Consider the following 27,766-nt stretch of genomic DNA (forward strand, 5'->3'; position numbering starts at 1 on the left):
TACCGGTCCCAAAAACCTTCCTGGCTTCTTTGGCCAGTCTCCAGGTCTAGGACTTACAGTCTCATCTGCTGTAACAACAGTCTTATCCACTCTCCCCAAACTCTTGAACCCCGGAACAGTCTTACCCGAACCGTTGGGAGATCTTGCACCCCGAGACACTCCGAAGTGGGGCGTGGGTGGGTTTATTAAGTCCTCAGTAGCACTGTACCTCTCCACTAGGTCCACCATTTGGGCTGCAGTGTTGGGGTCCCCCTGTCCGACCCACTTTCTCAGGGTAGCAGGGAGCGCACGCAGGTACCGGTCCATTACCACACGCTCCACAATCTGAGGGCTGGTCAGAGTCTCTGGCTGCAACCACTTCCTGGTGAGGTGGACCAGGTCAAACATTTGTGACCGGGGTGGCTGGTTGCTGGAATAGGACCACTGATGCACGCGCTGGGCCCGGACTGCCATGGTGACACCCAAGCGTGCGAGTATTTCTGTCTTTAGAGTCTCATAGTCCTGGGCCTTATCTGGTTCTAGGTCAAAATAGGCCTTTTGGGGTTCTCCTGTTAGGAATGGGGCCAATAGTCCCGCCCACTGCTCTTTTGGCCATCCTTCGCGGTCAGCGACTCTCTCGAAAGTCGCCATGTACGCCTCAACATCATCCGCCGGTGTCATCTTTTGCAGGTGGTAGGAAGCACGTACAATCTTTGGTTCCGCTAACACCGGAGGTGCGGACCCCTTTTTCAGTTCCACCAGAGCTTCGGCAAACTGTCGGTTCATCTCCTGCTGGGCAGCGTGTTGTGCTGCAACGGCCTCTGCGACTTGGCGGTGTTGTGCTGCAACGGCCTCTGCGACTTGGCGGTGTTGTGCTGCAGCGGCCTCTGCGACTTGGCGGTTTATCTCCTGCTGGGCAGCCTGTTGTGCTGCAGCGGCCTCTAACATTTCTTCCATTTTCAGAAAAGTGCCCGCTGAATCCACCACGTGTGAGGGATTAGCTCGTGGGGATCACCTTTTCTGAAATCACAGTCTGTAAGCAGGCACTTTCTTTTAAGTCTGGCGGATGCCAGATTTTATTTATAAACGGTTTGCAGATTAAAATAAACAAAACAATAAATTAAATCCTTGCCGTCCGGCGCTAAACTAAACAAACAGGATCTCCTCTCTATACAGTGTGGGGCTAGTCCCTGACACCCACAAAACATGTAGTAAAGCAAACCTTTTCAGTCCAGCACTCAGCGCTCCCCTCACTCAGGTCCCTTCCTGAGTTTCAAGCCAGAGCCCTGTTGTGCTCTCTTCCTGGACATTTAAAGTCCAGCTGATTGTGGACTCCAGTGGACCCAAACATCCGGACCGGAATCCTAGCCAGGCCCAGAGGCTGTAAAACCCGGAATGGATTCCGGTTCAGTCTCTCATAATGGAACGTATGCGAGGTGAAATGTACCTATGATCATGTATCGCACCTCGCATACTGTCACAATATATATATATATATATATATATATATATATATATATATATATAAACAAAAATAAACATTTATAACAAAAAAAAGGGGGGTTTGCCACATGGGGCCCTGGGAACCTCTGAGCCCTTTAATAATATATATATATATATATATAGGGGCTCTGCCCCACTGAGGCAGAGTTGCTGGAATTTACTGATGTTCAGTGAGGCCTGAGCTGTGGCAGAGCAAAAGGCCTATTCCTAATCATCTTTGGAGCTTACTAAGCAGTCTAAGCAATCGCTAGCAACCTTTGGAGGAACCCTAGGGTTACACAGAACCCTGGTTGAGAATGGCTGATATATAGGGTGCCCACGTGTCCCGGATTGCCCGGGACTGTCCCGCAATTGACATGTCTGTCCTGGGTCCCAGACACCTTCATTCTGGGACAATACAATGTCCCGAAATGAAAAGGAGGACACAGCCACCCCCTACTAACTAATCACCACATTTCCGGAACTGGTTGCTAGGGCCGGCGCTGCCTGGCATCTTGCAACCAGTGACAATTTAATCTCAGACAGTGAGGCCGGGAGCGAGGCCTGCGCCTAGTGCAGCACTGCTGTCCCCACCCACCTCGGCACCTCCTCCTCCTCTGGCACCCAGCGACAAGCAGCAGGGACTGGTGTGATCTTCACTCTCCAGATAGTGACGCCACTCCTTTCCTTCTACGCATGAGGCTCATGCAGAGGGAGTGACAGCAGCACTGCACCTGGTGGCAGGCTATGGGTGGCAAGCGGCACTGCATCTGGTGGCAAGTGGCACAGTCACCTGACAAATAACCCGCCGCTAAATTCCCCATCAACCCCGAGACTACAATACCCCCCGCCCCCTCATCTTTTTTGGGGGAAGGTGAGAGAGGTGTATCCCTGAATGGCAGTTTGGAAATGTGGTCACCCTACTGATATAAACTGATAGTAAGAAACATTTTATTTAGATGCTAGTTCCACCTCCTTTTTAAAAAAAAAATATTTTACATCCAACCAGCTTAATTTTCTCAGTACTGATCCTGTATTTTATTTATGGTTCACAGATGCCCCTCGAAGGTTGGTCATGTCATCATTTTGGGAAGCATCTGGTGCACAGGTTGGCATTATTCAGTGTTCAGTAGATAGTGATCCACCCTCCACATTGGCCTTGTACTCCAGACATGTGTTGGTTGGTTCTTCCAATTCCTCTGAATCCTCCAATCCCAGGATTAAAATATCATCGGCACAGAACTTGTTAAAGATGGAGATCCATCGGGTCATGCTGGAGGACGAGGGGCTGTATACCTGCACCGCAGCTAATTCTATTGCTGAATCGCGAACATCTGTTAACTTCACAGCACAAAGTAAGTCATTTATTTACATGGGGGCAGTATTAAGGAGTGGGGGAGGGGGCATAAGTGAGGTTTATGAATGTTTAACCTTGTTGTCAACCCATAGTCAAGTGTGCAAAGTGTCCCTTTATGTTAACCCATCACAGATTGGTATACTCCTAAGGTTATTGACCAGATGGTTAAAGCAAAACTCCAGCCAAAAAATAACAAGATATTAATCAATAGCCTAATAAAAGATAAAAAAAAAAAATGCATTTGCTACAATATTCACCTTTAACCACTTGCTTACTGGGAACATAAACCCTCTTCCTGCCCAGACCAATTTTCAGCTTTCAGCGCTGTCACTCTTTGAATGACATTTACGCGGTCATGAAACTCTGTACCCAAATCACATTTTTATATATTTTTCCCCACAAATAGAGCTTTCTTTTGGTGGTATTTAATCACCACTGGGGTTTAATTTTGCTATTTAAAAAAAACGGTTTTATATTTTGTTAAAATATTTTTCTCCTTCATTTATGTGCGCTGATAAGGCTGCACTGATGGGCACTGATAAGGCGGCACTGATAGGTGGCACTGGTGGGCACTGATGAGGTGGCACTGGTGGGCACTGATAGGTAGCACTGAGAGGTGGTACTGATGGGCATTGATAGGTGGCACTGAAGGTCCTTGATAGGTGGCACTGAAGGGCATTGATAGGTGACACTGATGGGCACTGGTAGGGGACACTGATAGGCAGCACTGAAAGGTGGCATTGGCAGGCACTGATTGGCAGCACTGATATGCACCGGTGGGCACTGGCAGGCAGCACTGGTGGGCGCAGATGATGTGGTGTTGTCTCACTTTCTTCGGGACCGATATCCCAAAAGCCAGTGATCGGCTGTTAGCGTAAGGAGAAAAAAAGCAGATTATCAATCTTCTGTTTATATCATTGGCTGACAGCAGGTCACATGGTAGGGGGCCGGGATTGGATCCTTACTCTAATCTGTAATCAGCCAAGTCTCCTTGACTCAGGGCCTTGGCAATCTTCTTATAGCCTAGGCCATCTTAATGTAGAGCAACAATTCTTTTTTTTTTTTCAGATCCTCAGAGAGTTCTTTGCCATTAGGTGCCATGTTGAACTTCCAGTGACCAGTATGAGAGAGTGAGAGCGATAACACCAAATTTAACACACCTGCTCCCCATTCACACTAAAGAGTCACATGACTCCGGGGAGGGAAAATGGCTTATTGGGCCCAATTTGGACATTTTTACTTAGGGGTGTACTCACTTTTATTGCCAGCAGATTTGACATTAATGGCTGTGTGTTGAGTTATTTTGAGGGGACAGCAAATTGATACTGGGGGTACTGGGAGAGCAAACTGGGAAGCAGGAGAGCACATAGGGGCCTGGAAACAGCAGGAACTGGACAGGGGGAGCAGCAGAGGCGGCATATAGAAGAATATAGAATAACGAATCCCCTCCATTTTCCTCCTGCAGCCACTGAATGCCTGCGGGAGAGAGAGGAGGAGAAGCAGGCTTTTGAGGTTAGTGGTTCTTCTATATGCCGCCTCCCCTATTAATCCTCTTATCCAGGTGTACAGGGGGCCGCACAGGAGCATGAAACCAGTTCGCAATTGCGACCCCTGTGACCCCTGTAGGTACACCCCTGATTTCCAAGCAACTTCCTCAGTTCTAGTTGAGAGTCAAGAAGATATCCCAACATGTATATCCACACAGGTAATATCAACACCTTAATTCAATCATCATAGAATATGTAGATTTTAATTGTCCAAGAACGGGATGGGAGGCGTGACGTGGGGCATCATACCAAAAAAATATAGATATTAGGTTTGCATATGCTTTGGGCTGTAAGATGATTGTATACCAGCCAATAGCTCAAAACTAGCTATAGCTGGGAAGCCCCTCAAATATTTATCCACTTCATTACTGGGCACTTAAACCCCCTTCGTGCCCAGACCAATTTTCAGCTTTCAGCGCTGACGCATTTTGAATGACAATTGCGCGGTCATACAACACTTTACCCAAATTATAGTTTTATCATTTTTTTCCCACAAAGAGAGCTTTCTTTTGGTGGTATTTGATCATCTCTGCGATTTTTATTTTTTGCGCTATAAACATAAAAAGACAGAAAATTTAGAAAAAAAACACAATATTTTTTACTTTTTGTTATAATAATATCCCAATTAAAAAAAAAAAAAAAAAAAATTCCCTCGGTTTAGGCCGATATGTATTCTTCTACATTTTTTTGTTAAAAAAAAAATCGCAATAAGCGTATATGGATTGGTTTGCGCAAAAGTTATAGCGCTTACAAAATAGTGAATAGACGTATCAGACACTTTTGACACAATTTTGGGACCATTCACATTTGAACAGCGATCAGTGCTATAAAAATGCACTAATTACTGTATAAATGTGACTGGCAGTGAAGGGGTTAACACTAGGGGGTGAGGAAGGGGTTAAATGTGTATCCTGGGTGTGTTCTAACTGTGTGGGGGGAGGGGGCTGACTGGGGGAGGTGACTGATGCTGTGTCCCTATGTACAAGGGACACAGATCGGTCTCCTCTCTCCCTGACAGGATGTGGAGCTCTGTGTTTACACACAAAGCTCGTCCCTGCTGTCACCACCGATCGCGGGTACCTGGCGGACATCGCAGCCGCCAGGCACACGCATTGGCTTCCCAGCGATGCACCGGGCACGTTGTTTCCCCGCTGTGCGCCCCCACCGGCGCGCACGGGGAATGACAACAAGAGGACGTCCAAAGACGTCCACTCGGCACTTGAGAGCCGCGCTGTGGACGTCTTTCGTCTTTCGTCCATAGCGCGGATCCCAAGTGGTTAAAGTCAAGGTCATTTCATAATATTAAATATCACTATGATAATCTCATGCTTTTTTCTTCACTTTTAGCCACCAGAATCCTGGTCAGCCCAACCTCAGTTGTACAGGAAGGAGAGACGGTAAATATGACTTGCATGGTGACCAGCGAAACCACAGATGGAGTCATATACACGTGGTATAAAAATGGCAATAAATTAATAGGCACCATGAAAACATTGCCATTTGTCAGCGTTACCAGCAAAGACAGAGGATCGTACTACTGTGTTGTTGAGAGTCACCAAGGGAGCAAAAGTTCACCATCTGTCACCTTGAACATCCTGTGTAAGTAGAAACTTGTATGTCCTTTCTGAAACATCTAAGGCCCCGTACACACGACCAAACATGTCTGCTGAAACTGGTCTGCGGACCAGTTTCAGCAGACATGTTCGGTCGTGTGTAGGCCCGAGCGTGCAGGATTCCAGCAAACATTTGCCCGCCGGGCCTTTTCCCAGCAGACAAATATTCCTGGACTTAAAACAGTCCGCTGGAATCCTGCCCGCTCGGACATGTTCGGTCGTCTGTACAGACCTACCGTACATGTCCGAGCGCCCGCCATCCCTCGCATGCGTCGAATGACTTCGACGCATGCGTGGAAGCATTTAACTGGCAGGCCCGCCCACGTCACTGCATCATCGTCGCGGCAACGCTGCGGACACGCCCCGCATAGTGTTTACGTGCGGATTTCTGTACGATGGTTAGTACAGCCATCGTACAGAAATCCCCGGCCAGACATGTACGGTGAAAACGGTCCGGCGGACCGCTTTCATCGTACATGTTTGGTCGTTAGTACCCGGCCTTACTTAGTTCCTGTGTGGATTTAGCCTTTCTCAACCAGATCTCCATGGAACCTTAGGGTTTCTTCAAAAGTTGCTAGGGGTTCTGAGCTCCGAAGCCTTAAACACAAGTTAGGGGACACAATGTTTTTTATGTATATATGTGTTTTGTTTCTGTTGTTATTTTTATTAATTTTAACCACTTAAGACCCGGACCTTTAGGCAGCTAAAGGACCCGGACAGTTTTTGCGATTCGGCACTGCGTCGCTTTAACTGACAATTGCGCGGTCGTGCGACGTGCCTCCCAAACAAAATTGGCGTCCTTTTTTTCCCACAAATAGAACTTTCTTTTGGTGGTATTTGATCACCTCTGCGGTTTTTATTTTTTGCGCTATAAACAAAAATAGAGCGACAATTTTAAAAAAAATTCAATATTTTTTACTTTTTGCTATAATAAATATCCCCCAAAAACATATATAAAACATTTTTTTTCCTCAGTTTAGGCCGATACGTATTCTTCTACCTATTTTTGGTAAAAAAAATCGCAATAAGCGTTTATCGGTTGGTTTGCGCAAAATTTATAGCGTTTACAAAATAGGGGATATTTTTATAATTTTTTTTTTTTTTTACTACTAATGGCGGCGATCAGCGATTTTTTTCGTGACTGCAACATAATGTCGTGTTGCAGTCACGGACACTTCAGACAATTTTGACACATTTTTGGGACCATTGTCATTTTCACAGCAAAAAATGCATTTAAATTGCATTGTTTATTGTGAAAATGACAGTTGCAGTTTGGGAGTTAACCACATGGGGTGCTGAAGGAGTTATGCTTCACCTAGTGTGTGTTTACAACTGTAGGGGGTGTGGCTGTAGGTCTGACGTCATCGATCGTGTCTCCCCTATAAAAGGGATGACACGATCGATGCAGCCGCCACAGTGAAGCACGGGGAAGCCGTGTTTACATGCAGCTCTCCCCGTTCTTCAGCTCCGGGGAGCGATCGCGAGGGGGCGGCTAGAAACGCCCTTGTCCCGGATCACTCCCTGAGGCTTAGCGGCATGTACCAGGGGGGGGGGGTTCAAGTCGGACCCCCGACCCGCGGAAAGGCAGCGACATGCGGGCACATCGTTCTGCCTGCCCGTGCCATTTTGCGTATATGTACATGCGGCGGTCGTTAAGCGGTTAAATTGAACAAACTGAAGTTAAAAGCTGATTGGCTACCATGCACAGCTGCACCAGATTTTGCACTCTTCAGCTTTAGTAAGCCAACCCCAATGTCCATCCAAGTGAATAAGACCTTTGACTTTACATCTCAGGCCGCGTACACACGATCAGTCCAAACCGATGAAAACGGACTGAAGTTCAGTTTCATCGGTACAAACCGACCGTGTGTACGCCCCATCGGTCAGTTGTGCTTCGGTCCAAAAAAAGAGAACTTGCTTTAAAATCGAACCGATGGACGCCTGACCGATAGGTCAAAACCGATGGTTAGTACACAAAAGCATCGGTTCAAAACCCACGCATGCTCAGAATCAAGTCGACGCATGCTTGGAAGCATTGAACTTCGTTTTTTTCAGCACGTCGTGTGTTTTACGTCACCGCGTTTTGACCCCATCTGTTTTGGAAACGATGGTGTGTACGCACATCAGACCATCAGTCTGCTTCAGCGGTGAACCGATGAAAACGGTCCGTCGGACCATTCTCATCGGATGGACTGATCGTGTGTACGCGGCCACAGGGTACCAAGTGACTTCTCCATTTGTATATCATATACAATTATATACAAGATATAGAAATATGTGTAATGTTAAACTGTGAAGACTTATTTGAATGTCATTATATCACCATTTAGATGCGCCAAGAAACCTGGAAGTCAAATCTTTTTTGGACACAGAAAATGGAAATGTCGCCATTATAGTGGGAGCAGTGGACAGTAACCCACCGGCAGAAATGTCTTTATATAAGAATGGGAAAATTCTGGCTTCTTCCATTGATGGCACGCCTTCTGATAAGAGGTTACAAGCCTACATCTTGCCAGACACACTGAGGTTGGAGATCCATAATGTCAAGACAAGTGACCAAGGGACCTACGTCTTTATGGCCAAAAACAGCCATGGAACGGCACAAGCCTCTGTGGCCCTTACTGTAGAAGGTACAGACAAACCCAGTGAATATATATATATATTAGTGAATTAGGTGGATAAGTAGATACACAATTTTGTAAGTTTATTTATAACTCTTATGCCTCATACACACAACCAGTTTTCCTGTCGGGAAAACTGCCATTACAGCTTTTGGCCGGGAAATCTGGCCGTGAGTATGCTCCATGGCAGTTTTCCAGACAGGAAAAATGGTGAGAATCGCGGCACGAAAAATGAGAACATGTTCTCTTTTTTCCTGACGCAATTCCTGGCGGTCTTTTTCCCGGCAGTTTCCCTACACTGCGGTGGAGCATACACACGGCTGGAATTCCCGGCCAAAGCTCTCACCGCAGTTTTCCAGACAGGAAAACCTCTGGTGTGTACACGGGAAAAGTGACCAAGCAGGTTCTCGGTTTTCCCCCCGGGATTCCCGGCAGACTTTTTACCGCCGGGAATTCCTATCATGTGTACGGGGCATAACAGCATATCACCCATCCTCAACCCTCTCATTACTATTAACATATCAACCTTACTTCTCAATCCTGGACTTTGCCTGGGGCTGGACAGTGTTTTCCAAGCTTTGTGATGCCACAATAGAAATAGCAAGCTTTAACATTATCTAGAGCAGGGGTCTCCAAACATTTTATACAAAGGGACAGTTTACTGTCCTACAGGCTTTAGGGGGGCCGGACTGTGGATATTGAGAGTAGGAAAGGTCCCAATGTCAGTGGGTAAAAAACACATCTTTGGTGTCAATGGAAAGAATTGGACCCTATTGTTGATGTCATTTGAAGGAATTGTGCCCCATTGTTGGTGTTATTAAGAGGAATTATGCCCTTTTATTGGTATCAGTGTGGGGAATTATGTCCCGTTGTTAGTATTAGTAGATGAAATAGTGCCCCAAAGGCTGAATAAAAACAAGCAAATGGCCGCATCTGGCCCCTGGGCCAAAATTTGGAGACCACTGACCTAGAGGTATCAGAGCTTGCTTCTTAGATCAACCCAGCATTGGAATGTAACGGGATGTAACGGCAACTACACAAAATTGGCCCCGGCCATCCAATGAGGTCCACATGCGTGATGATGTCACCGCCCTATTTCCTCATAGATGGTGTTATCTGAAGGAACGTGAGTTCAAGTATCTGAATCTCTGGTGCTGGCTGCTCTCCTTTTTGGTAAATTTCTATAACCTGAGTGCAGTGAATTCACTCTTCTATTTTAGGATTTTACTATTGACTGAATTACTTTAAACGTTGCCAGCAGGAAGAAAGAGGAGGGGGGGGATAAGAAAAAAATGGCTTGTATAAGGGGGTTGGATTAGGAGGTCTGTTTTAGAACAGTATAAACACATAGGGCTAGATTCAGAGAGAAATGCCTATCTTTATGCGGGCGTAGCGTATCTCATATACGGTACGCCGCCGTAACTTTGACAGGCAAGTCCCGTATTCAGGAAGAATTTGCGCCTGAAGTTACGGCGGCGTAGCGTATATGGGCCGGCGTAAGCCCGCCTAATTCAAAATAGGCTGGTAGGGGGCGTGTTGTATGCTAATTACTCGTGACCCCACGTATTTGACGCTTCTAACAAACGGCGCATGCGCCGTCCGTGAAAGTATCCCAGTGTGCATGCTCCAAATTACGCCGCAAATAGTCAATGCTTTCGACGTGAACGTAACTTACGCACTGCCCTATTCGCGTACAACTTACGCAAACAACGTAAACAACGGAAAATTTTACGCTGTCCCGACGTCCATACTTAACGTTGGCTACGCCTCATATAGCAGGGGTAACTTTACGCTGAAAAAAGCCTTACGTAAACGACGTAAATCAATGCGCTGGGCGGACGTACGTTTCTGAATCGGCGTATCTAGCTCATTTGCATATTTTATGCGGAAATCAACGGAAGCGCCACCTAGCGGCCAGCGTAAATATGCACCCTAAGATACGACAGCGTAGGAGACTTACGCCGCTCTTATCTAGGCAACAGTGAGGCGTATCTGATTCTATGAATCAGGCGCCGAGATGCGACGGCCCTCATTCGGAGTTACGACGGCGTATCTGGAGATACGCCGACGAAACTCCTTTCTGAATCTGGCCCATAATCTATATAGTCCTAGAAAAAATATGGTTTTGAGTTTCTTTGACGTAATATAAATATGTTGTATTGTATGAATAGGTGCCCGTGTCCTCACCAGCCCCTCTACAAAGATGAAGGAAGGTGACTCTCTCACATTGACCTGCCATGTCCGGGATGGAGCTGAGTCTGTGATTGGTTACACTTGGTATAAGAACGGCAGGTGGCTCCAGGAGGGTGCTCTGGCCTCTGTATTATATGAGAAAGTAAGCAGTGATAATGCAGGGTCCTACTCCTGCACAGCCCATAGTACCACAGGCTCCAAGACCTCTCAACCTGTCTCCATCACTGTGCTGTGTGAGTATGATAAAGAGTACCTGTCAAGTATAAACATAGCTAACACACACAGGTTGAATTGCATGGACTGGTGTCTTTTTTCAATGTTACAAACTATGGGCCAGATTCATGTAGAAGTGCGGCGGCGTAACGTATCGTAGATACGTTACACCGCCGCAAGTTTTCATCGCAAGTGCCTGATTCACCAAGCACTTGCGATGAAAACCTACGCCGGCGGCCTCCGGCGCAAGGCGGGCCAATTTAAATGGCTGTGTGCCATTTAAATTAGGAGCGCTCCCGCGCCCGACCTACTGCGCATGCTCCGTTTCGTAATTCCCGTCGTGCTTTGCGCGCCGTGACGTCATTTTTTCGAACGGCGACGCGCGTAGCGTAATTTCGTATTCCCGGACGGCTTACGCAAAGGACGTTCATTTTTAAATTTCGACGCGGGAACGACGGCCATACTTTATACAGCAATACGATTGCTGCGTAAAGTTAAGGCACCAAAAAAACGACTAACTTTGCGACGGGAAACTAGACTAGCGGCGGCATAGCGAACGTGAAAATCCGTCGGGAATCGCCGTAACTCGTAATTTGCATACCCGACGCTGGTTTACGACGCGAACTCCCCCCAGCGACGGCCGCGGAATTGCATCCTAAGATCCGACAGTGTAAAACAATTACACCTGTCGGATCTTCTGGCTATCTATGCGTAACTGATTCTATGAATCAGTCGCATAGATAGAAACAGAGATACGACGGCGTATCAGCAGATACGCCGTAGTATCTCTTTGGTGAATCTGGCCCTTTGTAACTAGCGAGGATCAAGTCAGAAAAATCTGAAATTCATATACTAATTATGCAACTGAATGTAAAACCTTAAAATTTGGGAGTTCAGGCGGTTTCAGAAGTTTTCATTGTCTAATACAGTGGTGGTCAACTTTCTTGGTATAGGAGGCCACAAGTATGGCCTCTGACATCACCAAAGGGCAACACATAATATTCAGTGCATGCAATGCAATAGAAAAGTGTCAGAAAAAAAACTACAAAAGACATTACCCTTACCGCAATGGCTCCTTCCAATAAAAAAATAACAGCAAATCCTCAGCGTGTGGACCACTGGGATAATGCACAAAAAGTCCTTCACAGGTGGTACATGATCCCAATGCGTCTACACACCATGAACCCAAATTTGTCCCCATTGTGCTGGAGAGAATGCCAAAGTCAAGGCAATCTTCTACACATACCATGGTACTGTAAGGTACTACATCCTTTCTGGGAGGATGTTCTCTCTCTCATATCAGAAATGACTGATACCATATGCACCTTCAACCCAGAACTGGCACTGTTGAGTTTGGGTATAGTCTCTTTTCCTTAACAAGAAAAGTAGTGTCATTATATCACCACTTAGATGCACTAAGAAACCTGAAAGTCAAATATTTATTGGACACTGAAATCTGAAATGTTGCCATCATAGTGGGAGCAGTGGACAGTAACCCACCGGCAGAGATTTCTTTATATAAGAATGGGAAAATTCTGGTTTCTTCCATTGATGGCAGGCCTTCCGATAAGAGGTTACAAGCCTACATCTTGCCAGACACACTGAGGTTGGAGATCAAAAACGTCAAGACAAGTGACCAAGGGACCTCTCACGTACCACCTTCACAGATGGTACATGACCCCAATGTGTCTACACACCATGAACCCGCATTTGTCCCCTTTGTGCTGGAGAGGATGCCAATGTCAAGCCAATCTTCTACACATATTATGGTACTGTAAGGCAGTATTTCTCAACTCCAGTCCTCAAGGTGCCCCAACAGGTAAATTTTTCAGGATTTCCATTATTTTGCACAGGTGATTTGATTTGTTTCACTGCCTTAGTAATTACCACTGCCGTTTAACCTGAGGGAAATCCTGAAAACATGACCTGTTGGAGCGCCTTGAGGACTGGAGTTGAGAAACACTTCTGTAAGGTACTACAACCTTTCTGGGAGGATGTTCTCTCTTTCTCATATCAGAAATGACTGATACCATATGCACCTTCACCCCAGAACTGGCACTTTTGAGTTTGGGTATAGTTTGGGTATAGACTCTTTTCCTTACCTATCAAGAAAAGTAGTAATACACATATTATATACAGCCCGTATTTCCATAGCAAAAAAAGGAGAACAATTAACCTCCCGAGTACTGAAGGAGTTATTTCCATAGTCAACTCACAGTGTACAATGGAACAAATGCTTGCAAATAAAGAAGGGAGAGTACCGACCTTCTATAAATTCTGGGACATGTGGTTGTAATCCAAAAAAAGCCTCTGGTGTTACATAAGAGATAATAATATTACATTTAAGTGAAAATCCATCTTGTGGTATTGCACAAAATATGTTACAGCACAAAATGACTCAACAAAGGAGAACTGAAAACTCTGAGTATTTAACTTAAAGGAGAAGTATGGGTTTCAAGTTTTTGGGCTATTTATACTTACCTCGGTGGATGGAGCATCAGACCTATGCTCCAGCTGTCCCCCACCGTCTGTGAACTGAGAACCGAGCCACTGAACATCGCCGCTGGCTCGGTTCTCACAGATCCCCTATCCCAGGGATCCTCAAACTACGGCCCTCCAGCTGTTGTAGAACTACACATCCCATGAGGCATTGTAAAACTCTGACAATCACAGACATGACTAGGCATGATGGGAATTGTAGTTGCTGAACAACTGGAGGGCCATAGTTTGAAGACCCCTGCCCTATCCGAGGAAGCTGACTTTCATCAGTCGTGCCTACACACCATCGGTTAAAAAAAACGATCGTTTCAGAACACGGTGATGTAAAACATAACGACGTGCTGAGAAAAATGAAGTTCAATGCTTCCGAGCATGCGTCGACTTGATTCTGAGCATGCCTTTAAGGCCCCTGTTCCACCTGAAGAAAAACAGACCCAAAGCATGATGCTGCCACCACCATGCTTCACAGTGGGTATAATGATCTTTTGGTGACGTGCAGTGTTGTTTTTGCACCAAACATATCTTTTGGAATTATGGCCAAAAAGTTCAACTTTGGTTTCATCAGACACATTTTCCCACATGCTTCTGGGAGTCTTCAAATGTGTTTTTGCTAAATTTAGCTGGGCTTGGATGTTTTTCTTCGTAAGAAAGGGTCTTGCCACTCTACCCCATAGCCCAGACATATGAAGAATATTGGGGATTGTTGTCACATGTTCCACACAGCCAGTAATTGCCAGGTATTGCTGCAGTTCATTTAATGTTGCTGTAGGCCTCTTGGCAGCCTCCATGACCAGTTTTCTTCTTGTCTCTTCATCAATTTTGGAGGGATGTCCAGTTCTTGGTAATGTCAGTGTTGTGTCATATTTTCTCCACTTGATGTCTTCACTGTGTTCCATGGTATATACAATGCCTTGGAAATTGTACCCTTCTCCTGACTGATAACTTTTAACAATGAGATCCCTCTGATGCTTTGGAAGCTCTCTGCGGACCATGGCTTTTGCTGTATTATGCAACTAAGAAAATTTTAGGAAAGACCTACTAGAAAAGCTGAACTTTATTTGGGGTTAATCAGAGGCCCTTTAAATTATGGCAGGTGTGTACTAACTCCTATTTAACATGAGTTTGAATGTGTTTGCTTAAGTCTGAACACAGCTACATACCCAGTTATAAGAGGGTGTTCACACTTATTCAACCACATTATTGTATTTTTTTATTTTTACTTCTCCCCTGTAACGGTCACCGCCGTTTAAGATTTTCCATTCCATCGCCCCACGACAGCTTATCCGACAATCCAGCCGACAGGACCCATTGGATTTCCCCCAGAAACGAGACTCAGGCCCCATACACACGAGAGGATTTATCCGCAGATACGGTCCAGCGGACCGTATCCGCGGATAAATCCTCTCGAGGATTTCAGAAGATTTCTATGCGATGGTGTGTACACACCATCGCATTGAAATCCCCGCTGAAATCCTCTGCCGATGACGTGTCGCGCCGTCGCCGCTATTATGACGCGGCGACGGGCGCGACGCTGTCATATAAGGAATTCCACGCATGCGTCAAATCATTACGACGCGTGCGGGGAATCCCTTTGGACGGATGGATCCGGTAAGTCTGTACAGACGAGCGGATCCATCCGTTGGAATGGATTCCAGCAGATGGATTTGTTGAGCATGTCAGCAAATATCCATCTGCTGGAAATCCATCCCAGGGGAGATTTATCCGCGGAAAAATATCCGACGGAGTGTACACACCATAGAATCTATCCGCAGAAACCCATTTGATGGGATTTATCTGCGGATAGATTCTATGGTGTGTATGGGGCCTTACACAGCTCTGTTACTGGTTCCAAAATGAATGAATACTTTTAATGGTACCTTAGCTTTCTTATATACAGTTACAAGCATGTGACAGTTAATCACAGGGACAATGAAACTCTCAAATCCACATCCAGACAGACATCTTGGCACCACATTTATAAAAAGTAGATGAAAGATGGATAGCCGCACTCCAAAAAACCGTCCAGGTTGTCTTTTATTCAAATAAACAGCAAATACATCACCAAATCATAAAAACAGGAACAGGTGAACAGCCGACGTTTCGCACAAGATCAGTGCTTATTCATGGCACCACATTTAGAGGAGGTAATGACTACAGTTAACAAGTCACATTCCAGATCTTATCATCAATAGACTTTTCACACAAAACAGTGTCATTAGCATCCACAATGAAAGGTCTTTCAGAAGCCAGACTCAATTAACACCTCAAAGTTAGACATCTGACCTTTACAGACTTAATTAGTACAATAGACACAAAACAGTATTAGCATCACACAATGGACAATGGAATATCTTAGGAGCCCGACTCAATTAACACCTCAACAGTCTATTGACCTGTTCATAAGGAACAACTTGTAAAATTTCTTGTCAAAATGTCTTTATTTGTATTATGAAAGATAATTATACAATCTTTTACAAGTAAATTTGTTATAAACTTAAAGAAATTCCTAGTCTTGATTAAAGTATAATAAACAAGGATGACAATGCATCTACTCCAGTTGCAATTCTCTTTCTGTATATGTAACACTATAAACATTCCTAAGATGGAAAGAGATCCATTGATGCAAAATGTTGTCTGTTGGAGATGTAATTGTTTCATTCTTAAGTCAATAGTCCTGGTGTCCAGGCGCTCTTGTGACTCTAGGAATTCCTGAGCAGTATGAGCTTAACAATTAAACTGAACAGAAATGTATCAATAATCTTAATGCTGATAGTGAGGAAAACATGAATAAGAGAGAAAAATTCAAGAAAGGGGGAGGTAAGGATAGGGAGGGTGGGGTTAGGGGGTCTGCAGGACTAGATCGGGAATCTTTCTACTATATTCAAAATATCAAACAGGTCTTTTGTACTATGGCTGGGCTACCATGGCATCAGTACATCACCATCATAACAATTTTGCGTTACGTGTTCAATCCAGGGCTTCCATATTCCTTCAAACCTGGTGATCGTGTCCGATTCTATTGCAGACATCTTGGCGTATATCATAGCGGTATTCATTCTGCCGATTGTTTCACTAATATTTAAATTTGGAGATTTCCAGGCTTTCGCCATGGTTTGTTTCGCTGCCGTTAGTAGCTGCTTTGTCAGGTTAAAATGAACATGTGACATGTTCTCTGTTTTTAAATTTAACAAAGCTATTTTGGGGTCCAAGGGGATTGTTTTATTCGTGAGGACTTTTAATAATTGGAAAATTTCCTTCAAAAATCTCTGCGCCTTCGGGCACGACCACCAGGTATGAATGTAAGTTCCTTTTTCAGAGCATTCCCTAAAACATAGTTCGGAAGAGTTACTGGAGAACTTGGCCACCCTGGTTGGTACTAAATACCACCTAGACAGTACTTTGAAGTTAGTCTCAACCGCTAATATATTGGGTGATACGGTTTTGGTGTTATTCCATATTTGCTCCCATTCCTTTGTATTCAATTCTATGCCTAAGTCTTCCTCCCACTTGCGAGCATAAGGTATCTTCCCATTACTTGAATGCGAAAGTAATTGTGAGTATACTATAGATAACACTTTTTTAGCGTGAGGATTTTTATCACAAATTTTTTCAAAGGCGGTTATTTGGTTTGGTGTAACTGCCATGTTTGCTGGAGGTTGGAAGAAATTTATCTGCAGGTACCTGAATATTTCCCTTAGCGGTATATCGTGTGTTTTGTTCAGGGAAGGAAAGGGGGTCATTGATGTCGAATCGTAGAATTTATATTTTTGAGTGCAATCCCTATCCACCCATTCTTTAAAGGATTTGGGAGAGACCCAGGCTGGGTAGAATGCTGGATTTTGGTAAGGGATAATAGGGGAATCTGCGGGGACATCAGGAGGTATTTTGATTTAATTTTGTCCCATAGAGATAGTGAGTGCCTCATGACAGGATTGTTTATGTGCTTTCGAAGTTTTGGGGAGATCCACAACAGGTTTGAAATTGAAATGGGGTCGCTTTCCGTTGCTTCAATAGATACCCACAATGGTGCTTCTTGCTTTGCATGGTACTTAGTCAGTACAGCCACTTGTGCTGCATGATAATAGTGCGCGAAGTTGGGGTAACCAAGTCCTCCACACTGCTTGGGGAGATATAAGATTTGTGGTTTAATCCTTGGTCTGGAGGAACCCCAGATGAAGGAGGAAACCCGTCTTTGAACTATCCTGAGATAATGAGCCGGAACTGATATTGGGAGTACTCTAAAAAGATATAGGAGCTTGGGCAGTAGTGTCATTTTTGTGGCTGAGATTCTTCCAAACCAAGATAATGGAAGTTGGGCCCACGATTTTAAAAGATTTGTCAATTGCTTTAGAAGGACGGGATAATTGTGTGAATATAGGTCCAGTACGTCTGCAGTCAAGTGTATTCCTAAGTACGGTATGCTTTTAGTTGGCCATTCAAAAGGAAGGCCCACTTTTGCAGCACTCAGTTCCGTATTGGAGAGAGAAATGTTGAGAGCCAGACATTTCTTAGGATTTATTGCTAACCCTGAAAATGATGCAAATCGATGTAGTATTGGGAGCAAGTTTGGACCTGATACTTGGGGAGATGAGAGGAATAATAAGATATCATCTGCATAGAGGCATAATTTGTGTTTAACTCCTTCTATCTCAATACCTAGTACTTTGGGGTCTAATCTAATCTTTTGGGCCAAGGGTTCAATAAGGAGGGCAAACAACAATGGAGATAATGGACAGCCTTGCCTGGTTCCTCTTTGTATATTGAATATGTCAGATTTGTATCCAGCATATTTAACATACGCTTTTGGGTTGTTATATAATTGTAGGACCCATTTTATGAAGTTAGGACCAAAGCCCCATTTCAGCAGTGTAAATTCCAAGTATGACCATGAGACAGAATCAAATGCCTGTCTGATATCCAGGGATAAAAAGCAGGCTGGGATTCTTATTTTTTTAGCAATGCAAGCCAGTAAGCTTGCCCTTCTTATATTATCCCCTGCTTGTCTATTGGGCATAAAGCCCACTTGATCCCGGTGTATTAGGGATCCAATTATCTTATTCAGTCTATTAGCCAAGATTTTACCTAGCATTTTTACATCAATATTTAGCATGGATATTGGGCGATAATTGTCACTTAAGGTGGAGTCAGAGTGTGGCTTGGGTATCATACAGATTATGGCTGTGAGTGATTCCTGTCTGAAGGATTTATGATTCAATAAATCGTCAAAGGCCTTTGCCATCGTGGGGGAAAGTAGTTCTCCGTACGTTCTGTAATATCGGGCAGTGAACCCGTCTGGGCCCGGTCTTTTATTTAGTTTGAGTTCCTTGATAGCATTCAGTACCTCTTCTTGGGTTACCGGCTCGTCTAATAATGTACTTTGTGATTCGTTTAATCGTGGCAGTTGTAAGTCTGAAAAGAAGGCGCTAGCTTCCTGTATATTAAATGTATTTGTTTCAGAGTATAATTTTTTAAGGTGTGTGCTGAATTTTTGCACAATTTTGATAGGGTTACTAGAGATGTTATTATTGGCTATTTTGAGCTGTATTGGTTTATATGTTTTATTGACCGAGTTGAGCGACCTGGTAAGCAGTGAACCTGATTTGTTTGCATTTTTGTAGAAAGAGTGTTTGGACCTGAGTATTGTCTTGTCAGCAGAATTCGTGAGGAATAGATCATATTCCATTCGCGCTTTGTCGAGTCTGTCTTTTGCTTTGGGTGAGTGATTGTGTTGAAAGGCCAGGTAAGCCTAATTGTGTTCCTTTTCCAATTTATTTGATAATTGCCTTCGTTCCCTCTTAAGAATCCCATTTTGCCTCTGTATTGTTCCCCTCAGTACCGGTTTGTGCGCCTCCCATAATGTGAGTGGGGAGATTTCGGGTGTTGCGTTTAGCGTTATGTATTCTTGTAAGTCTTGTTCGATTATAGCCCTGTAGGAAGGGTGCTTAAGGAGTATGTCTGGTACATACCAGGTCGGGTCCTGTTTCTTGGGAATCGTGGAGGCCAAGGTAGTGAATACTGCGTTGTGGTCAGACCAGGGAATAGGAATGATGCAAGAATCGAGCACTTCTGGTAGCATGCCAATTGTCAGAAATATGTGATCTATGCGGCTAGAGGACTTATGGGGGTTCGAGTAGTACGTGTAGTTTCGTCTAGTGGGGTTGGTTTCCCTCCAGGAGTCTATTAAGTTATATTTAGATAACAAATTTGAGAGGGACCATTTAGCTTGTTGCTTCAGTGGGGAATATGGAGTTCTGTCCAGAAATGGGAGGAGAACCTGATTAGAGTCCCCGCAAATTAGGAGGGATCCAAATTTGTGCGTGTTTATCACTTGGAAGAGGTGTGACATAAATGGCAATGGGTTTAAATTGGGTGCATAATAAGACACTATAGTTACTGCGTTATCCATTATGTGTCCGGTTAAAATAATGTAGCGGCCTTCTGGGTCCTTTATTTCAGATTTGACTGAGAATGGAGTAGATCTATGAAAGGCTATGAGGGTACCTCTTTTTTTTTAAACAGCCGATGCTGTGTATACCTGTGGATAGGAAGCATGGAAGAATTTGGGGGTTGTATTAGGAGTGAAGTGGGTCTCCTGCAAACAAAGTATATGAGCTTTCTTGGCTTGAAAGTGTCTAAATGCTTTTACCCGTTTTTGTGGGACGTTGAGGCCCTGTACATTCAGTGTTAATATATTCAGCGGAGCCATGGCAGCCAAACCAACACGTACATCTTACCGTGAGATCCTGTGCAGTAATTACCCGATCTAGTCCATGCAGACTGGGGAGGAAGGGGAGAGGGGAGGTTCTTGAAAGCGATGTCCTTCGAAGGAAAGAACAATACATTACCATAAGAAAAACAAATGTGCAATATAATATACATTAAATGAACAAAACAGGCCCGTGATCGGGGGGATGAAGTCCGATCAGGGGAAATAGGGCCCACATCTGACCCCCGCGAAAAACTGCGAGGACCAGAGGGGAGCCAATTGAGGTGCATGCGGTGTTCGTGAATTGGAGGCCCGCAACCAAATAATTACTATTAGTATCCCTAGTGGATACTGCATGTGCAATTCTATTAATACTTTAACATAGCAAGCAGGATGAACTAGCCTAATATGGGGAGATAACTTATGACCAATGGGAAGGGAGAGTGTATGATGTAGGATTCCCGACATGGGGTGGTGAGATAACAGAGAATTTCACACCTAATGTGATATTAAATAATAGGTCGGTGAGAATGCATTGTTTGGATGGATGCAATTAAAGGATGAACTGTGTAAAAATGATCCAGTTAGGAGCTGGTTTAAAAATAAAACTCATCCTGATGTCTGAGCTATCACTTCTTACATAGGGGAGAGGAGGGGATTTGATTTTGTGTTTATGGTTTAGTGAGATCTTAATGGGTATATAGGCAAATTTTATAGCCTCAGGCCTTAAGGTTTTTTTGGGGGATATTAATAAGAGAGAAGAAAAAAAAAAAAAGAATATAAAGGCCGTGCAAAAATGAGAAGAGAAAAAATATAAAAAAAGAGGGGAAAAAAAAGGAAAAAAAAAAAGAAAAAAAAAAAGAAAAATTAAATTAGAAGAATTCAGGGCTTTTGCCCTTATATTTTATGCAACTTTTGGGTCTAGTACATAACAATTGGCAGGAAGGGACGCAGGTTTGGTGTGCATGGAGGAGTCAGTCAGTCCATCGTGTCTTCCTGATCTTGTGATTGCTCCACGTATCTGCCTCGTTTATGGATTTGTTGTATGCCATTGTCGCGGTTTTGCTGAGGTGAATTAGTGTTGAGAGATGTAGACGCAGACCTCCTGCGAGCAGTAGGCATTGGCGATGGTCTTTCTATGAGTTTAAAGTCAATCAGAGCTTGATGGAGCTGATCTGGTGTTCTGCATACGATTTTTGTGCCCTGATAAGTAAATCGCAGGGAGAAGGGGAAACCCCATTGGTATTTGATTTGTCTTTGCTGCAGTTCTTGTAAAAGGGGTCTCATTGCTCTTCTTTTGTTAATTGTCAGTTGCGAGATGTCCGCAAAGATTTGATAGTCACATCCCTGGAAGGATAAGTTTCTTTTCTCCCTGGTGTTCTCCAGTATCAGTTCTTTTGTTTTATAGAAGTGGAACTTCGCTATGATGTCCCTTGGGGGTCCGTCTGCTTTCCTGGGGGTTAGAGCTCGGTGGACTCTGTGCATTTCCAAGCGATCAGCTGGTATTCCGGGCAGCAGTTCCTGGCACAATGCCAACATGGTGCCATGCAAGTCAATGACAGATTCGGGCAATCCTCTAAACCTTAAATTGGACCTCCTGGCTCTGTTTTCGAAATCCTCCAGTCTATTTTGCAGGGTTAAATTTTCTTCTTTCAGGGTGTCAATTTCTGACAGACATTCCTGTGTAAATACTTCTATTTCGTCCACTTTAGCTTCAAGGGCCTCTGTGCGACCTCCAATTTCCCTTATCTCCTTGGTGAGATTAGTAGTTATCTTATCTGATGTGATTTGCAGCGCTTTATTAAGCATTTTTTCAAATTGCTTTAAAAGGTCTGTTGGAATTGCTGTACCATGAGTCATCAATGTAGTACTCTCTGAGGTAACCTCTTCATCACTGTCAGAAACAGTATTCCTGAGGGAAGCCATCTGTTTCACTGTTTTTGCAGAAGCTTTTTTAGGTTTCTCTGAGGAGAATCCTTCTGAGGTGACTGGCGCCTTTTTTCCAGCTGCGCTCTTAGACTGCTGAGCGCCGCTGATATTGTTATATTTGTTCCTTCCCTTTGCGCCTCCTAACACCATTTCGGTGTATTAGTTGTCTCTCACCCTTCTTGCAGTTATGCCCGTTCTCCTGCTCGTTTTTGGCCGCTTCAAATCCGTGATATGTGCAGGTTTATCTCCTTCACGAAGTGGAGCTCTAGCCCGACATTGCCGTCCCGCTAGGCTCCGCCCACGCACCCAGTGTCCAACTTGTAATATTTCAAGATATCCTGCAATACATGAATTATCATTAATGTCCCATCTCATGTAATTCATGATATCATTCCTCAGTCATCCTAGGCCCCTATCGGACATAGGATGACCCTAGACCCAAGAGTCATTGGTGAAGCTGGCACAGGAGTACCCCACATCCTTCAAAAGTCTCTGGGTGTCACAGGTCATTCCGTTACATCCCCCTAAAAGATTTGAGTTGTACAGTTTATAGGTTACATTAAATATGGAAAAAGTTCTGAAATTATTTATCTCATTTTTTTTTTTACATCACAGAAACCTGACATTTTAACAGGGGTGTGTAGACTTTTTATATCCACTGTACATGTTAATTGTGTGTGTTCACCTTGACACTTATTAAATAAATAATGGTTAAAAAAAAGAAAAGTTTCAAACTGCAGACATGCAACAGGAGAAGGTTAGAGACTGAAGATGTGTAACAGACGTTGACTGCTAACATGTTAGGTAAATTGTTGGAGACTGGGGACATTGGGGTTGATTTACTAAAACTGGAATTATTATAGTCCCTGTAAAAATAGGTGATTGAGTCACATTTATGATGCCCCCCAATTGCCTCCCTCAGCTGCAAAGACCTGGTAGATGGGGTTTATTGTTAATAAATGCAAACTGTCATGTTACATGATATTATTTTTATTATGTACTGTCTCTTTAATGTCTATTTAGTTTGTCTCTTGTGGCATTCCTTAGTTTGCATGCTGCTCAGTCTCCTCCCCCTCTTTTCTGTATCAGTCATTTTAATGCTGTAATTCATGTGACCTGTATGTTTCTTCTACCTGCATGGAAGAATCGTTCTTTTACCTGTTGTAACTTGCATTCTACGGATCATACGACGAATAAACATCGCCAGATCTTCTTTCATGTGAGTTGTGACTGAGTAAGCTATCTGGAAAGGTGATTTGGGATGAATAATCTCTTCAGGGCAATGAGCTCCATGTGCTACTGAAAACCACATTCATAGCCTTAGCAGCCGATTCAGAATAGTAAAAGAACGTATCCAGCAGCCTGCACAGAGATAACTGCGTCACAGGACAGATCATAGTGAAGTGTAACTGTGTGTATTGCATGAGAATTCTGCATACAACCCCAGCACAGCTTGTTACAGCTCCTCACAGTATACAGACACTCTTCACTGCTACAGCCAAGCCTGTGTACTGCAGGCCATCATGAGTGGAAAGGGCTCAGTGTGTGATGAAACACCACAGCATGCTTCACACAGAGAAAGCCAGGATGAGGACCCAGAGTCCACTGCATTGACCAAACGCTCTGTCAAACCCACTTGGAAGGTTAAAGAGAACTATGAATCCATGAGAACTGAACTAGCAACCAGTTTGAAGCAGATTTGGGATAAAATCCTCACCCACATTGATGTGATTTCATGTCCCAGCCACGAGGTACTGCAACTAGAGGGCGCCATAAAGCATCTCTCTGCTTCATACGAACTGTATCAGACTACAAGCAAGAAATATAAAACTATTCTGCAAAGCATCAACACTGAGGAGTCCTTAGAGCAACTTAACAATGCCCAGCTTCTTAATGAGGAAAGAGAAAGCTTTATCCAGCGAACTAAAGCAAAGGCAGAAGCAAAATTAATGCTGCCACGGGACACTGTATCTCACAAATCTGTATCCACCAGACGTTCTAAAGGTTCCTCTAGATCCCGAAGTTCAAGGCACTCAACGCTTAGTGAACAGCTAATAAATGCCCGCGCCGAAGCAGAGGCTATCAAGGTACGGGCCGCATATGCCAAAAAGAGAGCAGAAATGGAAACCGAGGCAGCGCATCAAAAGGCAGTAATGGAAGCTCAAACGGCTCGTCAAAGGGCAGCAATTGAAGCTTTAAAGGAACAAAGCAACTACGAGGCAGCTGCAGCAAAACTAAAGGTTTTGGAACAAGCTATCGGTGCAGATGAAAACGCTAGCGAAAGGGTCAGCGTCAAGGCAGATGTAGAAGATCCTTTTGAACGCACTAAGAACTATGTTCTAAACCACAGCAGTGAACACTCAATTACCTCCACGTTTCACGGCAACGCAAGTACTTCACCACATCATCAGGTAAAAGCTGTTCCAGCCACTTCCTACATGCAAACCCACCCCAGTGCAGCTCCCGACTGTCATGCTGATCCCGCATATGTCACAAAATGGCACACAAATCCGCAAGCAAGTCGCCAGCATCCTGCTAACAGTACTGTTCCAGACCTTCACCCAACAATTCAGCTGAATGCCCTTGCTGCACCATATCTTCCCACGTCTCTTTGCAACGATACCATAAACAATGCAATCCACAACAATCAACCAGCAACCTCCTATGTAAAGTCAGAGGCAACCGATACAACAGAGGTAGTAAAGTACTTACTTCGACATGAGCTCGCCAAGTCAGGCCTAGTAAACTTCGATGACCATCCTGAAAATTATAGAAGCTGGAAAGCCGCTTTCAAAAATACATTAGGCGGTATCGGTTTTACTGCCGATCGTGAGCTGGATCTGCTGATCGGGTTGCTTGGCCCACAGTCTACAGAACGTGTCAAGAGCCTCAGGTCAGTTTACATCGACAATCCAACTGCAGGTCTCACCGCAGCATGGGAGCGTCTAGAACAGACTTACGGTAGTCCTGAAGCCATAGAGAATGCATTGCTCAAACGATTGGAAAATTTCCCAAGGATATCTGGTAAGGACAATATAGAGTTCCAGAGACTCAGCGACCTTCTTCTCGAAGTCCAGCTTGCCAAAACTGACCCTAAGCTACCTGGCCTCAGTTACCTGGACACTGCTCGAGGAGTTAACCCTATCGTTTGCAAGCTTCCGCATGGCCTACAAGAAAAGTGGATCCAAGTTGGGTCATCATACAAACGGGAAAACAAGGTTTCCTTTCCCCCGTTCTCCTACTTCTGCAATTTCGTCAGGAACATTGCTGACACCAAGAACGATCCTAGTTTTGCATTCAGCGAGTTCAATACTCCCTCACCTAAAGGTGACAACCTACATACTAGCTACAGGAACCGCAGAGGTCCCGTGTCTGTTAGGAAGACAGACATTATTCCCACTCCCGCCCCAAACAAGAGCGGCAAGATCGAAAACCCAAACCGATTATGTCCCATCCACAAGAAGCCTCATCCCCTCAAAAAATGTATCGGTTTCAGAAAGAAGCCCCTACACGAACGAAAGGAACTCCTAAAGACTTTTGGGGTATGTTATAGATGCTGTGCTTCCACCGATCACTTTGCCAAGGAATGTAAAACTCCTATCAAGTACATAGAGTGCGGTTCCGAGGACCATGTGCAAGCACTCCATCCCCTTGAGTCCAATCCTTCACAACATGCAGACCTTCCTCCTGGGCAGAACCACAGCGGGAAGAGTACAGATCACGTACCTAATTCCACCATGGTATTTTCTTCGTGCACTGAAGTCTGTGGGGAAGACCACTGTGACAAATCTTGCGCTAAAATATGCCTAGTGAATATTCATCACAAGGATCAGCCAGAAAAGACTTTAAGGGTGTATGCTATCTTAGACGATCAAAGCAATCGATCGCTTGCACGATCCGAACTGTTCGATCTATTTTGCACAAAAGGAGAGGTTCACCCTTACACCTTGGGCACTTGTAGTGGAACTACAGAGGTTTTTGGAAGAAGGGCTCATGGATTTATTGTGTCCTCCCTAGAAAATAACCTACAATTACCCTTACCTACACTTGTAGAGTGTAACCAGATACCAGCCAACAAAGAAGAAATACCTACACCAGAAGTTGCCTTCTACCACCCTCATCTAAGGTCAATAGCCAGTGAAATCCCACCACTTGACAAAGATGCTAAAATCCTTCTTCTGCTGGGAAGAGATATTCTAAGGATCCACAAGGTACACAGGCAGGTCAGCGGACCTCCAGAGGCCCCATTCGCCCAGTACCTGGACTTAGGCTGGGTCATCATAGGCAACGTCTGTATAGGCAAAATGAAAAGGCCTACTAACATTTCTTCATTCAAGACAAATGTATTGCCAAATGGTCGTAATACTCACTTTGAGCCATGCCCACATCACTACTGGGTAAAGGAGAAGGTAACTAGCTGCAAGTTGCAACATTGCAACACAAACCTTTCCCGCACCTACGATGACAGCTTTGGTTCTACAGTTTTCAATGTAAGCAGTGAAGACGACAAGTTGGCTCCTTCGGCAGAAGACAAAGAATTCCTTAAAGTAATGGACAATGAGTTCTTTCAGGAAGATTCCAATAGCTGGGTAGCACCCCTACCCTTTCGCCTCCCGAGAGAGAAGCTACCAAACAATCTACATCAAGCAGTCAAAAGATTCTCCTCCTTAAAGCGTACCTTAAGCAGGAAGCCAGAGATGGAAAGACATTTTGTGGACTTCATACAGAATATCTTTGACAGGGGTCATGCCGAACCCGCACCCCCATTGAAAGAAGGAGAAGAATGCTGGTACCTCCCTTCCTTCGGTGTGTATCACCCACGAAAGCCAGACCAAATCAGAGTTGTCTTTGACTCCAGTGCCCAACATGAAGGCTTCTCACTTAACGACATGCTCCTCACAGGGCCCAACTTGAACAACAACCTCATTGGAGTCCTAATTCGCTTTCGTCAAGAACCTGTAGCGGTGATGGCCGACATTCAACAAATGTTCCACTGCTTCATCGTCAAGGAAGATAACAGGAATTACCTCAGGTTTCTATGGCACAAGGACAACGACATCAACAAAGAGGTAATTGATTACCGAATGAGGGTGCATGTCTTTGGGAACAGCCCTTCCCCAGCTGTAGCAATCTATGGACTAAAAAAGACAGCTCAGCTTGGAGAAGCTGAGTATGGATCCGATGCTCGTCAATTTGTTGAAAGGAACTTTTACGTAGACGACGGGCTCAAATCCTTTCCTACTGCTAAAGAAGCAATTAATCTTCTTACCAGAACAAAGGAGATGCTAGCTGTAGCAAACTTGAGACTTCACAAAATTATATCTAACAGCCAAGAGCTAATGAATGCATTTCACCCTGAGGACTATGCTGCCAGTGTGAAAGACCTTGACCTTGGGTCAGACACACCCCCTATACAGAGAAGTCTAGGTCTGCTGTGGAACATCAAGGCAGACACATTCACCTTCCAGGTGTCAACCTGTGACAAACCCTTCACCAAGAGAGGAGTCTTGTCCGTAGTGAACAGCATCTACGACCCACTGGGATTTATAGCCCCAGTCACCATCCAAGGTAAGATGTTATTAAGACAGCTTACTACTGATAACATAGATTGGGACACTCCGTTACCT

At 44.4% G+C, this 27,766-nt stretch overlaps 1 protein-coding gene across 1 annotated transcript in view; it reads left to right on the forward strand.

Annotated features, from left to right (window-relative positions):
* The window catches only part of LOC120924548 (sialoadhesin-like), a 137,527-nt gene that overhangs the window by 88,315 nt on the left and 21,446 nt on the right, over nucleotides 1-27,766 (forward strand). Inside the window, exons 13-16 of the mRNA XM_040335516.1 lie at nucleotides 2,517-2,816; nucleotides 5,713-5,964; nucleotides 8,309-8,608; nucleotides 10,771-11,025. Coding sequence (XP_040191450.1) covers nucleotides 2,517-2,816; nucleotides 5,713-5,964; nucleotides 8,309-8,608; nucleotides 10,771-11,025 — 1,107 coding nt within the window. The remainder of the gene's footprint in view (nucleotides 1-2,516; nucleotides 2,817-5,712; nucleotides 5,965-8,308; nucleotides 8,609-10,770; nucleotides 11,026-27,766) is intronic.

The sequence above is a fragment of the Rana temporaria genome, chromosome 1, assembly GCF_905171775.1.
Source record: "Rana temporaria chromosome 1, aRanTem1.1, whole genome shotgun sequence".
Lineage (NCBI taxonomy): Eukaryota > Metazoa > Chordata > Amphibia > Anura > Ranidae > Rana > Rana temporaria.